The sequence below is a fragment of the Megachile rotundata genome, chromosome 5 (genome assembly GCF_050947335.1).
Source record: "Megachile rotundata isolate GNS110a chromosome 5, iyMegRotu1, whole genome shotgun sequence".
NCBI classification, from domain to species: domain Eukaryota; kingdom Metazoa; phylum Arthropoda; class Insecta; order Hymenoptera; family Megachilidae; genus Megachile; species Megachile rotundata.
Genome location: NC_134987.1, coordinates 16,150,481 through 16,167,933, shown reverse-complemented (window position 1 = coordinate 16,167,933; position 17,453 = coordinate 16,150,481). Strand labels below are relative to the sequence as shown.

The 17,453-nt window shown below is 43.2% G+C and overlaps 1 protein-coding gene across 8 annotated transcripts in view; it reads left to right on the top strand.

Annotated features, from left to right (window-relative positions):
- kug (FAT atypical cadherin kugelei) overlaps positions 1-17,453 on the top strand; it is a 420,874-nt gene that overhangs the window by 393,058 nt on the left and 10,363 nt on the right. For 5 of the 8 annotated variants that reach the window (XM_076531853.1, XM_076531852.1, XM_076531848.1 and 2 more), the window contains 12 exons: positions 449-604; positions 3,304-3,414; positions 6,605-6,757; positions 7,479-7,692; positions 8,542-10,102; positions 10,399-10,969; positions 11,321-11,492; positions 11,572-11,796; positions 13,090-13,113; positions 15,059-15,295; positions 15,600-16,652; positions 16,804-17,447. In XM_076531853.1, coding sequence (XP_076387968.1) covers positions 449-604; positions 3,304-3,414; positions 6,605-6,757; positions 7,479-7,692; positions 8,542-10,102; positions 10,399-10,969; positions 11,321-11,492; positions 11,572-11,796; positions 13,090-13,113; positions 15,059-15,295; positions 15,600-16,652; positions 16,804-17,447 — 5,121 coding nt within the window. The remainder of the gene's footprint in view (positions 1-448; positions 605-3,303; positions 3,415-6,604; positions 6,758-7,478; positions 7,693-8,541; positions 10,103-10,398; positions 10,970-11,320; positions 11,493-11,571; positions 11,797-13,089; positions 13,114-15,058; positions 15,296-15,599; positions 16,653-16,803; positions 17,448-17,453) is intronic. The other 3 variants (XM_076531850.1, XM_076531849.1, XM_076531851.1) reach the window with 3 other exon arrangements.

Sequence of the window (17,453 nt, the reverse complement as noted above, 5' to 3'; positions counted from 1 at the left end):
TTTTGGAGAAAGAAAAGGAACCTACGGATTTTGGGGATTTGAGTATTTGAATTTAAACCATATGAATCTTGAGTTTTATGAAAATTGGGAAATTTGGAGGGGTTGGAAATGGAAGTTGATCAGTTGAACTTTGTGGGCGTACCAGAAGACTCCTGTGTTTAGATTTTCCTGACAACTTTCATAAGAAAGTGATAGGTCTTCTTTAGACTCTCCTTGAATGTTCTCTGAACTGTTTCTAAATTTTGCCCCATTAATTTTAATATATAATAAATATAGAAAAAATAATATCAGAAGAAATACTTGATCAATTTTATACCACCTAAAGTTTATTATACCTCTTCATAATACCATAAATCATAAAAGCTTCGACACTGATTGAGCTCCCAAATTTTATTTCCAAGTTTCTACGGATACGTGGATTTTGATCGTCGACCATTTTCTATTTCAGGTGACGGTGAGAGACGACGGGAGGCCTTCGTTGTCGTCGACAACTCGCGTGGTGATCGCGGTGGCAGACATAAACGACCACGGACCAGAATTCGAGCAAAAATTCTACACCGTTCAAATCCCGGCCTCTCCATCCACCGACAAGCCTCTATTCCAGGTAAGAAGCTTTCGTTTTCACTCGATCTCCGTAATTCTATCCGACCTTCTAGTTAAATTAGGACATGGCACTTTCTTCGATCCTTCGATGTAAATGGAGAAACAAGACCGTTTTCTGGTCCGTTTCATTTTCCCGTTGTCTCTTTGTACACCAAGTAGAAGTAATACCCCCGTATCTTGCTGTATATATTATCCATTCGCTCGTGAAGAAAACGACCCGACCCGCGAAACGAGTGTACTTACGTATAGTCGCATCGACGGGGTTGGTGCGTGAGTCGAGTAATCGAAACTTCGACGTGTTCGTGCTATTTGTTTTTGTCGAACATGTGTAGGAGATATAAAAGTATCTATGGCAATCCTCTTTTCAAACTCTTAACGCTTCGACTTACGCACTCGCTTCGTTTCAGCTGATCGCTGACTCGATCAAAATGGAGTCTATCCCTACGAATTGCCGTGTTTCGTTCTTTTAACCTCTCGATACCAAATGGTCTGAACGAGCGAGTGATCAGCATCTTTCTCATACTGTCTATACGAAGTTGTCTTCACGACAGATCTTTGCAATTCTTGTTCACAAACGTTTGTTCCTAATTTCTTGGAGCCAACACATTCGAGACTGATATTTAAGGATGTTATATAAAGAATATTCTTATATCTCCACCTCAAACATCTCAAACATCCTATGATATTTATGTCCCAACTATCACACAATACCAAAAATGTAATCAAAAAAAGCAGCAAGTAGACCTGCACAAAGGTCTCGAATGTGTTAATTTCTGTACGCCTCCAAAGTCCACGAGTGTCGAGGTGTAGGAAGAAAAGAGTGTGATACATGTATAGCTACAGATAAAGGACAGATTGCTTGCGACACCCTGCTCGCTTGGTGGTTATCGAACGTGTTCTTCTCCCTTCGAGTCGCCTCTTGTTCTCGATGTGATCAAAGTAACCCGGACCCAGGCCGCTGACTATCGCAGCGTAAAAGGGTAGAGATTTAGCGCACGAACACCCTCGCACCGGATCCACCCGCAACCCTGTAGTTCTTCGGATTTACGAGCGAGTGGTACACCGGTTACATGACGCGTTTTCACGCGTCGTCGACTTTGGGATTCCAGCGACGGAAATCGTGGTTAACGAGTACCCTTTGTAACGAGCTCCCTTCTACCATCCCTCGAAGAATCGATTCTGGCCTCGATTTCAATTTTTTCGGAGTTGTTTACATGTAAGACTCGGACTGAAAGTTACTTTTTGTTACAGCTTCTTTTCTGTCGATTTCTAATTAATTTCTTATTTCGTTGTTTGACTTCTTATTACGTTATTTGATTTCTTATTACATTATTTGATTTCTTATTACATTATTTGATTTCTTATTTCGTTATTTGATTTGTTATTACATTATTTGATTTCTTATTTGATCTCTTGTTAGAACTTCTTTATTTCTTATTTTATTTTGTGTTAGATGTCGGAGAGTTATTTCGATGAAACAGTTGCTTTTATCGATAATTGCTTTCAACCATCAGCTTACAACCATAACCTCCCGTTTTCATTAATTTCGAATTTATTCGATCAGTTAAACCGCGCAAGCTTTATGATCAGACCGTGAAATTGATTGTAAATAGATTCATACTATTAGGTGTACACGTATTTTGACGTAGTCAAATATTTGCGACACCGGCAAAAGCGCCGGAGGAAATAAGGTAGTGAACGATGTTGTTGATGGGTGGAGGCAGATACAGGAGTCCCGTTAATCCCAACGTCAATAGTAATAATAACTCTTGCACAATATACCTGCAATATTTAATATAATTCCCCATCAGTGTTGAATTTCATCGAGGCCAGATTCGATTTCACCGGATATCGTGTTACGCTTGTTCGGTCCCGTATTTTCGGTCGATGAATTCTGTGTTGTAAAACGCGATACAGTTTATCGCGTAAACTTCCCGGAAAATATCACGAGTGTCAGAAAATAAAACCCTTGAAAAGTTCGTTAATTTCCAAGAAAAACGTCACGAGAGCTGCGAAGAAAACGTGAGAACGAAAAAGGGGTGCGTTAGGGGTGGCTTTGATCAGAAAATTCAATTTGTTCGACGGTAAAACGATTTGTAGAACTGTTTAACCGGTTTGATTGCGGAGGGTGGTAAAATGTGGCTAATTTCGGTAACGAAGAGACGGGAAGAATTTCTTTGTGACATTAGTCTGCGCTGGAGAGGTTACTGTGTCGAGTACGATTATTTCACTCTTACGTATTCGTTCTACATTTTTTGTCACATTTTGGTTATATAATTAATAATTTTTTGAGAGATACAAATCTTGTAAATTGACATAAATTCATATTTTCAAAATTCTAAATTTTTTTCATTTTCAAATATTCAATGTTCTGTATTTTTAAATTTCCAAATTCCTACACATGAAGATTGTTGAATTTCTAATTTGTAGCATCGATGATTTTGGTCTAATTTTATTCCTTACAACCGAAGTGTTACCAAGAAATTTTTGTTCTTCACTCAACAAAATCAGTCATTTTCTACGATAATCCTTGAAAAGAGTAACACCATCGAAGAATCTAAATCTCGAGCAATTTTCCTGTTATAAATCGCCAAATCGAAACCTCTCTGAACGAGACGTAAAAGATCACGGTGTAGTTCAAAAGCAAATTATCGGAAATAATGCGAAAGTTAAAAGGCTTCCTTCTCTCGTTCTCGACAGAAATCGAAGAACCGATCGCGGGAGTACGACCTTTCGATCGATACGTTACTAGAAAATGGAACTTGGGAGACATTTAGCCCCGACACCTTGTCAGGAGATCGTATATTCAGGGTAAGGACACGCTGGCACGTAAACTACAAACGCAAGAAAAAAAGACTACTAAAAAAAAATATAAACGTCCAATGACGTTGGAAGCATAACAAATTCTTACGCAAATTGCGGAGTTGGTCTCGGGTAGTTTACGCGAGCTCCCTCTTGTGCATTCATTGATTTATGACCCGCTTTTATTTTCGACTGTGTACCTTTCGTTATGATTATGATGCCGCATTTTCATGCAACCCCGCTGTGCCCGTTCTTTTTTTTCTTCAATAGGACACGCATTTCGTCTACTTCCGTTTTTTTAATCGATCGTCTTTTTATCCTTGGCCCGTTGCAACCCTTTTTTATTTTCTCAATCCACGTTGAACGCGATACGAATCTGAGCGAACCCCGTGAAACATTGGAACGGTACGTTTTCAATGAACAGCCGAGCTTGGTTGCTTGGTAGGTTGAAGGGTGGTAATTGAGGCTCGTTCGTAGCTGTCCAGGGATTTGGGTCGAGAGCGGAATTTATCTCCCCGAGTTATTAAGTATCAAGTGCCTACTGGCTTCTTAATTGCATTCAGGGTTCAATGCTCTTTCCAGTGGATACGAAAGAACCTGATATGCCCCGTGTTCGAAGGAAAGCTCAGCGGTTTAATTGTCTACCGAGAAGCTTTTAGCTGCACGTTAGGCTAAGTGTAAACGTAACATTTCACCTTTTGAATTATCTTTTCTAACTACAAAACTTTTTTAACATCCTGTACAGTAGAATTTTACTGCATTTCGGAAGGTGCAGTTCCACGCGTTGGAATACCACGCGTAGGACTACCATGCGTTCGACTAGCTCGCGGTGGACTACCACGCGTTAGAATACCACGCATCGAATTACGTACGCGTCGAATTATCTACGCGTTGAATTACCACGCGTCGAATTATCTACGCGTTGAATTACCACGCATGGAATTACCTACGCGCCGAATTATCACGCATCGAATTATCTACGCGCCGAACTACCACGCATCGAATTACCTACGCGCCGAACTACCACGTACCGAATTACCTACGCGCCGAATTATCACGTACCGAATTATCTACGCGTTGAATTACCACGCATGGAATTACCTACGCGTCGAACTACCACGTACCGAATTATCTACGCGTTGAATTACCACGCATGGAATTACCTACGCGCCGAACCACCACGTACCGAATTACCTACGCGCCGAATTATCACGCATCGAATTACCTACGCGCCGAATTATCACGCATCGAATTACCTACGCGCCGAACTATCACGTATCGAATTACCTACGCTCCGAACTACCACATATCGAATTACCTACGCGCCAAATTATCACGCATCGAATTATCTACGCGCCGAACTACCACGTACCGAATTACCTACGCGCCGAATTATCACGCATCGAATTACCTACGCTCCGAACTACCACGTATCGAATTACCTACGCGCCGAACTACCATGTACCGAATTATCTACGCGTTGAATTACCACGCATGGAATTACCTACGCGCCGAATTATCACGCATCGAATTACCTACGCGCCAAACAACTACGTATCAAATTATTTTAAAGTGCAATAAACGGAAGTGCGATTTTTAAAGCGCAATAAACTTCGCTCAGATTCGTATCTCAATCCTTGGCTGCCACCGTTCCTGTGTATGAATTCCTCGCGATCTTTCCGCCGCGTTTTGCCCGTTTTGCTCGTCTCTTTGTACGTGCATATTCTGCTCTGGAATGTTTGCATCTGACTGTACGGAGCTGTCGCCTGATCAGTTTCCGTTTCCTCCTTTGCAACTAATCAAATTGATGCCAGGACTGCTGCATATGAAAGCATGTCGGGAGAAAAGGGAGGAATGCTCGTCACAACAAATTGGAGTTTTCTTTCCCACGAAATTCATTTAAACATATATACGCAGTAATTGATTGATTGCCACAAAACAAGTTATTGAAATTCTCATTGGGCAATGTTTTTAATTCAAACAAACATTATTCAGTATCTCCATAATCATCTAAAAATATTTCTAATGGGAAATGAACATTCTGAATTTCTAATAATTCGATGAGAATTTAATATCGAAGTGGCAATCCACTCTTACAGTTTCTATATGAAAGTCAAAACCTAATGACCTAAAAATTCACCCGTCGCGAAACTCGTGGGTCAGAAAACTCGAGCCGATAATGAGCGCTAGCACACGTGGAAAATGTGTACGTAGCAAACAGCGCATGCAAAGGAAGAAAAAATGGCTCGTGGCATTTAATGAATCGGCGACGATACATTTTTCCGCGCAAATCCGCTTGCCATCGGCTCAGAACGTTCGATCAACCTGCCACAGAAGGCGTGGTGGCCTGTGTTTAATGCGCTTTAATGCAGATCGATATTTGACAAGTCGAGGGTGGAGGACCGAGGGTTGCTTCCTCCACCGCCACTTTTCTTTTGTTCTCTCCGTATAATTTTTTTTTTGTGTTACTTTGTTTCATGTATCGCCGCATGATGTCGGCTGTATGAATGCCATGCTTCGAGGTTACGAGTGCAACGTTTTACTAGAGTTCAAAGAGAGAACAGTGGGAGAGAAAAGGGCAGGCGGGTTGAACAATTTTACAGCGTGGAAATGTTGTTAGAAAGAATGACATATTTTTCTTTCTCCTATATTGTACTAGATTTCATTCGTCAACTGTCAACGCGGTTTGCTCTTTTTTCGCTTTTTTTCAGACATTCACGTTCGACATTTTCATCGTGTGTAAACACATACAATTTTGAGTACTTTCGTTTTTTTTATTTTCGAGTTCGCGGGCTCTGACGAGTCTTGTACAGAACGGTGCAAAAGTCACGAAGCCAGATTTTTTGTTTTTTTAAAATCAGAGACTCATCGAGATGGACGTATTTTTACAAATATCAAGATGGATGAATCAAAACTATCCAGATGAAAATTCTATAGATGTACTAACATTAATAAACGTAAATAAAATAATAAATATAATTCAAGAAAACAAAAGAAAAATCTTAAAATCCTTGGTGACTTTTGAACGATTCTGTAGAAACTTGTTACTTGCGAATCGAACTTCATTTTCCTTCTCCCTTGTTTAATCTTTTTATATAGCCGCGCACGATACTAATGTGACTTTTGTGTCATGTGTAGGCTGCGTAGAGGAAGACGACTAGTGAACATTGTTTATTTTAATTGTATTCCTGTACGATAGGTACTCGCGAACGATAAAGACATCGGTGATAATGGAAAAATCCAGTATAGCATCAAGGGTGGTCGAGGCAAGGGCAAGTTTAAAATTCACCCCACCACGGGCATGGTGTACTCTCAACGGGGTTTCGAAGCCGGACAAGAATACGAAATGATGGTGAGTAAAAACATAATAAAAGTTGTAATGATTCCAACGCGAACCTTTTGGGATTTTGTGTAATCCTAGTATTTATACAGTAACCGTAGTGTTATTCGATTACCAAATTGCTTGAATTGAAAAAAGTTGAAATTGAAAAAATATCAGAACGAAAGATTGATGGGCGTGTAAATCCTTGTTTCACTTTTCGAATATTAAACGCATCAAAAATGTACGTCATCGAACCGGCTATATAAAACATCGGAATTCTACAGCAGCAGATAAATCAAAAACAGAATAATATTTTCGTGATTTTTCATTTAACAGGAAAATACATGGTTAACAATTAATAACAAGTAATACAGCACCGATTGCCCAATTATTTAAAATGGGAAGAATGATAAATTGAAATCGAGAAAATATTTGCTCCGAAAGACGATAAAAGCTTGAAAACCTGTCTCGCTTTTACTATAAAAAATTTATATCGAATTGTGTGCACTGAAAGTTTATTTAAAATATAAATATTAGGATGAAAACCCGTAGTATTTAAAGAAAAGTCATTCAGTATGTGATGCAGTTAGCAATAATCTGACCTCATGAAGCACGACAGAATTTATAGGACACAATGCTTATAACTTCCCCTAAATTCAACCAACGGTCATAATTCATGGTCGATGCAGCGTGTCCCTTGATACAATTTAACTTTCAGTCTAACTCGGTAACGCGCGTTTCTATTTGTTAGATAAAAGCCGCAGACAGCGGGGAACCACAGCGCAGTCATCAAACACGAGTATCCGTGCAAGTGGTCGAGGTACCAAAGGAATCCGAGAATCCACCGGTCTTCAAGACGAATAATCAAAGAGCCGAGGTTACGGAAAGTGACGAGGTTGGTTTCCTCGTGGCATTGATGCAAGCCACGGACAAAGATGGCGATTCGCTGTGGTACGATATTCTCGGTAAGTCATCCTATTATTAATAAATTAACTTGGACAATGACATTCGTAAAATTAACGAAAGAACAGGTGAAAATCGGTGCCTGACAATATGTGGGAGGCGTAACGGCATAACAAGAGTACACTGTATTAAAATTTATGATTGTACTTTCCTGTACATTAATTTTGATACAAACCGTGGCATAATAAGACGATGCTAATCAAAATTACAGCATGAAGCACCATTTTAATTGAGCGCCCATTTGATGAAGCACCATTTTAATTTGAGAGCACACGTGTTCCTCCCATGTTCCTGTATGTTACGGATACTTGAAAACTCGCTTGATTAATCGCTTCAAGCGGCATATTTAACTGGCAAAATATCGCGCGTTTAATTGGCAAAATATCGGAAGATTTCATTGGAATAGCTTCGAGCGGACCGAAGAGCTGAAAGCACGAGCAACATTTTCCAAGTTAGGAGCATCGGAGTTGGAAAGTTTCTCAGCTGGATCGCGTAGGCAGCAGTTAAACTTTCCGCCGCCAAATGGCTGTTCGAGTTGGAGGCACACTTATGTCTTGTCATTAAAATCGCAAGATTTAGAGGGAAAGAGACGCTACGAGATCTATTCAGACACCAAGAATAATCACGATCAAAGACTTCTGCCTCCTTTTCCCCATGATTCGAATTTTAATGTTCGAAACCTTTCTCTCGATCGATACCATAAGGTGCAATTCTATTCTCGAACAAGTAATAGTAATCGTGTTCGTGCATAACATTCGTACGCTGACAATTCTTCGAACCTTTCCAGCCTCGCTGGTAAACGTGTCGGCGTAGGACAAGCTAATCGAAGCGTAAAATTTCGTTCATTCCAGACGGCGACAAGCGTGACGAATTCTTCATCGGCCGCGACAACGGGAACGTGTTACTGGCGAAAAAGTTGGACTGGGAGACCCAGAACTTCTACAATCTCACGATCGGCGTGACGGATAGCGTGCACACGGCGGTGACGCAGCTGCTGGTCACGGTAATCGATATCAACGATCACAGGCCAGAGTTCACGGAGCACACGTATCGAGTGGACATCTCGGAGAACGTGGAGAAGGGCGAGGTGATTCTGAAATTGCACGCGACCGACGAGGACGAGGACAAGAAGGTGTTCTACAGTCTGCACGCCGCGCAGAACCAGGCTTCCCTGGAAATATTTCACGTGGACTCGGTGACGGGAGCCGTAACGTTGAACGAGGTGCTGGATCGAGAAACCATCGAGGAGCACGTGTTGACGGTGATGGTGAAGGACCAAGGCACTCCGGCCAAACGAAACTACGCCAGGGTGATCGTGACTGTCCACGATCACAACGATCATGCCCCCGAGTTCATCAGCGAGATCATTCAAGGAAAGGTGTTCGAGACGTCTCCCGTCGGCGCAGCGGTGGTCCAAGTCTGGGCCATTGACAGAGATAGAGGAGACAACGCCAAAATCACCTACTCGATCACTTCTGGCAACGTGGGCAACATGTTCTCGATAGATCCTGAACTTGGCGTGATTCGAGTAGCTCGCGAGCTCGACTTGAGCATCTCCTCGGAGTACATACTCCTGGTGAAAGCTACGGACCACGGTTCTCCGGCTCTGACCAACACCGTGCCCGTGCACGTGATGGTCACCATGGCCGACAACGCTCCGCCTCGTTTCATACAGAAAGAGTTATCCGCCGAAATCTACGAGAACCAGCAGCTGGGCACCTACGTGAAGCACGTGGAGGCGAGGAGCACCTCCTCGTTGCAGTTCGAGATCGTGGACGGTAACAAGGACGACACGTTCTTCGTGAACCCCAGCACCGGTATCATAGTGATCAAGAACGAACTGGATTACGAGAAGAGGAAGTTCTACAATCTGACGGTGGCCGCGACCAACATGGCCGGCGCGAAAGCGCAATGCAACGTGATCGTTCACGTGCTGGACCGAAACGACAACGCTCCCAAGTTCCTGCAAGCTACGTACACCGGCGAAATAAGCGAAGGTGCCAGCATAGGCTCGCTGGTGCTCACCAATACCAGCAGCCCGTTGGTCATCAAGGCGGAGGACGCTGACTCGGAATTGAACGCTTTGTTGAACTATGATATCGTGGAGGACCTGCCACGGAAGTATTTCCACATAGACTCGAGCACGGGCGCCATTAGGACCGTGATGGTGTTGGATCACGAGAGCATTCCGAAGTTCACGTTCCACGTGAAGGTATCCGATCTTGGGAAACCGAAACTGTCCTCCGAGACCACCGCCAAAGTGATGATAGTCGTAACGGACGTGAACGATTGCCCACCGAAGTTCCTGGAGAACGACTACAACACCACCCTGCTGTTGCCGACGTACAAGAACGTGGCCGTTGTACGTGTGAACGCCGTGGACCCCGATAGCTCGGAAGGAATAGCGCTCAGGTACAGTTATTGCAAACGTTTTGAATAGCAAACGACGTATCTTCGAGGAGCAGTAAGTCATATCTTCTCCTATCGAAAATATTCTTTCTTGAAGGTCTACACGTATCGGTAACGGACCAGTCTGCTCAGTTGCATAACATCGTTGATCATATTATTTTTTTATTTTTAAATTAATATACTTATACCAATCGTACGTGTAAATTTATTTGTGGAGTATTTCATGTCAGGCGAAGAACTTTCTCCAGGACTACCTCTTCAATTTTTTTGTCATTTTTAACAACGCTGTTTTTCTTCAGGTACGACATCATCGACGGGAACAAAGGACACACATTCGAAATAGACTCGCAAACCGGCGTCATCACGGTCTACAATCCCGAACGCATGAAGAAAAGCTATCTCCTTCGTGTCCGAGTATCCGACGGAAAGTACTCGAGCGTCACCCAAGTGAACGTGGCCGTGGAAAAATCGGAAAATTCGGGGCTGGTGTTCCAGAAGGACATTTACGAGGGAGCCATCCCGGAGAACTCGACGAGGATCGCGACAGTGGCGGTCGTGAATGTCCTCGGCAGCGCCCTCAACGAGCAGATTGTCTTCAGCATCCTGAACCCTACGGACATGTTTGTAATTGGATCCACGTCCGGCGCGATTCGAACGACAGGAATTAGATTCGATCGCGAGGTTTGCGACCATTACGAGCTGATCGTGGAAGCGAAGAGCCAAATACCGGACAGGGAGAAGCCCAGAGTGGCGCACGTGATCGTCAACGTTACGATACTGGACATCAACGACAATTGTCCCATGTTCGTCAATTTGCCCTACTATGCCGTCGTGTCCGTTGACGCACAGAAGGGAGATGTTATTACCAAGGTAAGCCGGTAAATTTAATATTGATCCAACCTTCGACCATTAATCCAGACATTCAATGTTAGACATTGGATGTCGAAACCCAAAATTGAAATTTCCAAATGCGAATATTATTAAGTCTTAAACATTGTATCTTGTACCTTAACTCTCGAATTTTGTATCTCATATCTTGAACCTAGTTCTTGAACCTTGAACCTTCAACCTTGAATCTTGAACCTTGAGAGCTTCACATTTTTTTGAATCATAAATCTTATAACCTTGCATCTACAACCTTAGAAGAAGCAGTATATCTAGAACCTATGATCTCTAATCCTGAATCTGAAATATTAAAAGCATGAATCCTTTTCTGTCCAGGTGCACGCAGTAGACATGGACAGCGGTGACAACGGAGAAGTCAGATACGAGTTGAAGAAGGGTCACGGAGAGTTATTCAAAGTATGTCGAAAAACAGGAGAAATATCGTTGAAGCAGAATCTGGAGGGACACAATCGTGAATATCAACTGACTATCGCCGCGTACGACGGTGGTGAGTGTATACAAGTTCGATAAAATCACTGACACCATTTTCTGAACGACCTTCGACAAGTGTTTGAACATTATTTCAGGCAGCACACCTTGCTCGATCGAGGTTACCGTAAACGTAAAAGTGATAGATCGTTCTATGCCAGTATTTGACAAGCAATTTTATACGGACAGCGTGCTGGAAAGCATCGAAATACACTCGCCCCTAGCTCTATCGATACAGGCTGAATCACCATTGAATCGCAAACTCATATACAGCATAACGAAAGGCAACGATTTCGAAGAATTCGCCCTGGATTTCAACACAGGTAAGCGGAATGTTCGTTTGCGGTTTCAAGCAATTTTCAAATTGTTCCAACGATAAATTGGACATCGAATTGATCCTTTGCGGTGATATTCGAAACGGTGCCCACATGCGAGGCCGCTAAATTTGAAATTTATTGCTGCATAATATATACGATATGAACATTGCCGATAGTATTCCAATACAGAACTCAAATTTAGTGCTTTCAAATGTGAACACTGAGTTAGAGGTGCCTTTCGGTTATATTATTTAATACGATGATTTAACACGTTAAATCTCGCGATGGTAATCGAACGAATCGGAAAGCAACAAGAGAAAAAGAAAATTTCAAACAGCTTCGATATCGTATTAATTAGGCAAAGTAAATGGAAAGTTTAAATTGGAAAATGAAATGATCCAATTTGATATAATCAGTATTATATTAATTTCGCAAGATAACATGTGAAAAGTTTAAATTGGATAATGAAACGACACCATTTTAAATAATTAGTATCGCGTTAATCCGATAAGCTATCAAATCGAAAGTTTAAATTGGAAAACGAGGCGATCGTATTTTACAGAATTATAACGTGCCTTGCGTGCCATTTAACGTGTTAACAAGACGATAACAGCATCGTTAACAGTAACGTAGAATAATGTCGACTACGGGGAACGTGTGTTACATTCGAAATCGATAATACACGATCGAGGAACGTCGTATCTCGATTCTGGTCCCGAATGAAATATCTTCGAAATATTCGACTCCGGGACTCCGGAATTTTCAACTCTTTCATTGTAAAAATTCTGTAGAATCTTTTCGATCGAGGAAATTTCGAAAGGAATTCAATGAAAAAGTTAAAACGTGAAAGATTACCGAGTTAACCTCGTGCCCCAACGATCGCGCTTTCTATTTTAACGAATGACATTTTTGGTTCCGCTGTAAATGGTATTCGGTGACTAAATTCTAATGAAATCACGGTGTAGTGGTGAAGACAGTAGCAAAATGTGTGGGGTTATTGGAATGTATCGCACGTGACGCGAGCTGCGAATGATGTTTGTACCGATTATGTACTCGGTCTTAATTAATAACGCGTCGATCAATTATACGCTTCGAATTGATCCTGATCGACGATCAAATTTGTATAGTACGTTTCTCGTTAATTCCCGTCGCGTTTCGACTCGCGTTCGACAGACTTTTTTTTTCAAATAATCGAGCTCCTCCTCAAATCCGTCTCTCCCATAATAATTATTCTTTACCGAATGCTTTATCTGATTAAACTAGAAATTAAAGTGTTGTTGTATCTCCCTGTTTTCGCAGCCCCCGACAGTAACAATGGCCCTTGTGAGTATAAAAAATACTAGTTCTATCGGTCTGTTGTGTTGCACTGAACGATGCTACTGCACTTGCTGTCTGATTTCATGCACGTTTCGAAAATAACCATCCCTTGCACCCTTCTCTTCTTTTCTCGCACCGTTACGGTGAATCTGTCGCTAACTTTCGAACTCAGATCTAACTACTGCACGATTAGAGGAACATATTTGTTCGAGTAACGAGAACGGAATTTTCAGAACACGATGCTTGCCTAACACCATTTCCTTCGTAACATTTTTCTTTTTATATAATAATTTAACAGCGCCTTAAAAGTGACCCTATTTTACAGCTCTGATACCTATAATGCCCCTCGAACTATAGGATCGAATTGTACCATAAATTATTACCACCAAATAAATCGATTACATGGTATACCGTTCAGATCTCTCGTTCTGAATTACGATGCAATTCGCAATTAAAACAGCGTAGTTAATTGGCAATATTGAGATACAAGAGCATATGTTTCGTAAGACCGAGTCGTATCGTTCTCGGACAACGTATAAGGGAAGTTTCGAAAAAGCGTAACGCTTGAATACACGAGGCTCTCGAAAATGGATGAGCGTTGGAAATTCCGAATCGCAACTCAAACACGAGGAAACCCGTATCATCAGGGGTACTCGAGACTTCCGCTCGCCGCATAGCTTCTGTGATTGCACACCTAACACTCGCGTATCCGATGCTTTGAGGATCTAACCGCTTGCTAAAGATAATCACGACACCCATCATGCACGATTCCTAGTTAAAGAAAAGAGGCACGATCGAACGGCGATTCAACGTTTTCGGCTTCGTCGCACGTTAATCCTTTCTTCTTTTCTCTCCCTCCGCCTTTCCGTGCACGGAACGCTTTCGTTCGTGCACTTTGCTCTCACTTTTGCTCATCGTTTCCCTTCCAACCAGTAACTCGAACCGGTCCCATTATCTCATAGAAGCAACAACGGAGTGCTGTGTAAAACGGGCTTGGAGCACAGCGTTGCTTTAAACGCGCGGTACGTCGTTACTTCGGAATCACTCTCGGCACAGCAATTTATCTTGAAACGCGTCTCGACGGAGGCTTATCGTCGGCACACCGTTTTGTTCGCTCTTTCTTTCTTTCCTCATCTTTTTTTTTTTTATTTCGTTTTCGCTGTTGTTCGAGATTCTTGCGGCTTCGCTCTGCTCGCATGGCGTGTTTGCACCTTGCGTCGCGAACATCGGCGAAAGAAACTACCTGTATCGCACGAAACCAGTTGCGGCGACGGTGCAGGGACGGGTAACAGGTTGACTGCAGATAATTATTGAGATCGTTCGGCTTGAATTTAAATGCACTAGGCCTGTGATGAACGGCGGGAAGGTGCGATACACGGTCGGGCAAATGGCTGGGTCAATTTCTCAATTTGGAACTTCTGTATTTCTAAATCTCTCCCTTTCTAAATTTGCAATTTCTATCTTGCCACAGTTTTTAATTTAAAAAAGAATCTGCATCGCGACATAATGCGTGACAACGGGTACTGCAACCAGTCGATGTATGTCATAACTCGTACGAGTATTAAATTATCCCTATCTCGATAAACACGGTCTAACAGTCAGCCTGTCAATCGCTATAGGTACCTCTCGCGACGTCTAAAGGTGCATTCACAATGGTAACATTCGCAAATTCATTCACGGTATCCGATCGTCTTGTACAAACGTGTGTTTACCACGTGACTCGCATTCATCGGTGTTCCTTCTCTGGCGTCCGTGAAACCGAGCAACGATCATGCAAAATGTACCAAAGAAATCATACAAATATAAGCTCACATAAATATAACATCGCACATAATACTAATAAAAAGTCGTCACAAAACCTAAAGACAAGATATAAAAAGTCTCTCGGTTTCACGTGCTCTGCGCTGCATAGACTGCTTTCGGGTCTACAATCGTCTCTTCAATAAATTAGGTGTAATCTATGTGGTGGATGAGCTGGATTATGAGCAGAAGAAGCAGTACGAGCTAACCGTGAGAGCAACGGACAGCGTGTCCGGGGTGTACGCGGAGGTGCTCGTCAGCATCCTGGTGCTAGACGTGAACGACTGCCCGCCTGAATTCACTCAGGACTCGTACAACATTTCGGTCTCGGAAGCGGCTCCGTTCGGCACTTCCGTGTTAAAAGTCAGTTCCAGGGATAACGACACAGGTGAGCATTTCGCTTTACCATCGATTTTTATCACACTCGAACTCGGTGCGGGACGTGCAAGAAAACTAGCAGTTTTGCTATACGACTGTTGGCGCTCGTACAAGAAACGTTCTTGAGACATTACTTCAAGCAAGCAATAAATAAGTTCTTATCTCAAGAACGTTTCTTGTAATGCCTCAACGTTTCAATTACCGAGGCTGAGATTCATTCCAAACACTTTTCACCCTCGTGACACTGCCAAGTTTAGGATGAATCGAATATGTGGAAAGTTACAATGTCGTTTAACTGGTTTATCTTTGTACAGGCATAAACCAGCAGGTACGTTACGCGATACAGAACGACACAGAGAACAGCACGGATCTGTTTCACATCGATCCCGAAGAGGGTGTAATATTTCTGAAGAGGTCGTTGGACCACGAGGCTCACGAGTCGCATCACTTCACGGTGATCGCCATCGACCGCGGTGTTCCGAGTCTCTCGAGCACCGCTCACGTCTGGGTGACGGTCATCGACATGAACGACAATCCGCCCAAGTTCGAGCAGCCTTCGTACACGTGCTCGTTGTCCGAGCACGCGGAACGGGGTCAATTCGTGACGGTGGTCTCTGCGAGCGATCCGGATTACGTGGACGAGAAGCTTACCTACACGATCGTCGGCGGGAACGAGCAGCAAACGTACAATATCGACCAATCGACCGGCATCATTACCTTGATCAACATGCAGAACTTCGGCGAGAAGAAACTGACCATGCTGAACGTCTCCGTCACCGACAACGTGTACACCAGTTTCACCCGGGTCAAGATCGAGATATTGCCCGCGAACAGGCACAACCCGAAGTTCCCGAACCCCGTGGTCGAGGTGACGGTGTTGGAGAACCAACTACCGGGTAGACTGGTGACCAGCGTGATCGCGAACGACGAGGATTTCGGCGACTACGGCACGGTCATCTACACCATAGCCTCCGATCTGATGAAGGAGATCTTCGATATAAACAGACTGACGGGCGAAATCGTGACGAGGAAGAAACTGGACCGCGAAGAACAGAAACTGTACGAGATACCGGTAATGGCTACGGACGGGGGTGGCAGGTCGGGCTTCGTGATGGTCAGGGTGAAGGTTGGAGACGAGAACGATAATTCACCGGTATTCCTCCTGAGAGAGTACAAGGCCAGCATATACGGGAATCTGACAGTGAACACGCCGTTCTTGAAGGTGAAGGCTCAGGATGCCGACGAGGACGACGCCGCCAGGATCGTTTATTCGATATACGAGCTTCAGACGTCGGAGGCGAAGGCACTCTTCGGGATTAATCCTGACACTGGGGCACTGTTCTTGCAGAAGAGCGCGATACCTTGGGGTAAGGATTCTTTTTATTTTCTGAAACCACAAATTGACATTTTTTAAGCCCTCCATTTTTAAACCTCTTTTCAACCGATGCCCTATATTTTTCCTGTACCTATTACAGTCTTAACAGCCGCAATTTATTAAATAAATAAATGACATTCCAGAGAGTCAATTGTTCGAGCTGTTCATCCGTGCAGAGGACAAAGGAGCCACCACTCATCACGCTGACGTACCCCTCAGCATTTACATAATGAAGTCCCAAGATATACCGCCTCTTTTCGAGCGCAAAGAGGACAAATTTTTCATATCCGAAGCGTCCGCTGTCGGTACTCCGATAACAAGACTGAAGACCGTAACAAACAGCACGGTTACCTATAGGATAGTTTCCGGGGACGAGGATTCACCCCTTTTCATGGTCGATCCTCGCGGTCAAGTTACATTGGTGAAACCGTTGGATCGAGAGTCGAAGGATAACCATCTGATCGGAGTTCTCGCTGAAACAGATTCGAGCCCTCCCTTAACGGCCCTCGCCGAGATTACTCTGCAGGTGTTAGATGAGAACGATCACGCCCCTAAATTCGAAAGCAACCCTTACGGTATCATCCTGGCAGAAAATATCGAAGAGGGAACGTCGATTTTAAAGATCATCGCTCACGATGACGATTTGGGAAGCAACGGGGAGGTGCGATATTCGTTCGGCACGGATATAGGTGAATTGGCGAATGTCTTTACCGTGGATGCCTACACAGGATGGATATCTACGCTGGTTCAACTGGACAAGGAAAAACAGCCAGAGTATAAGTTCCAGGTAAAT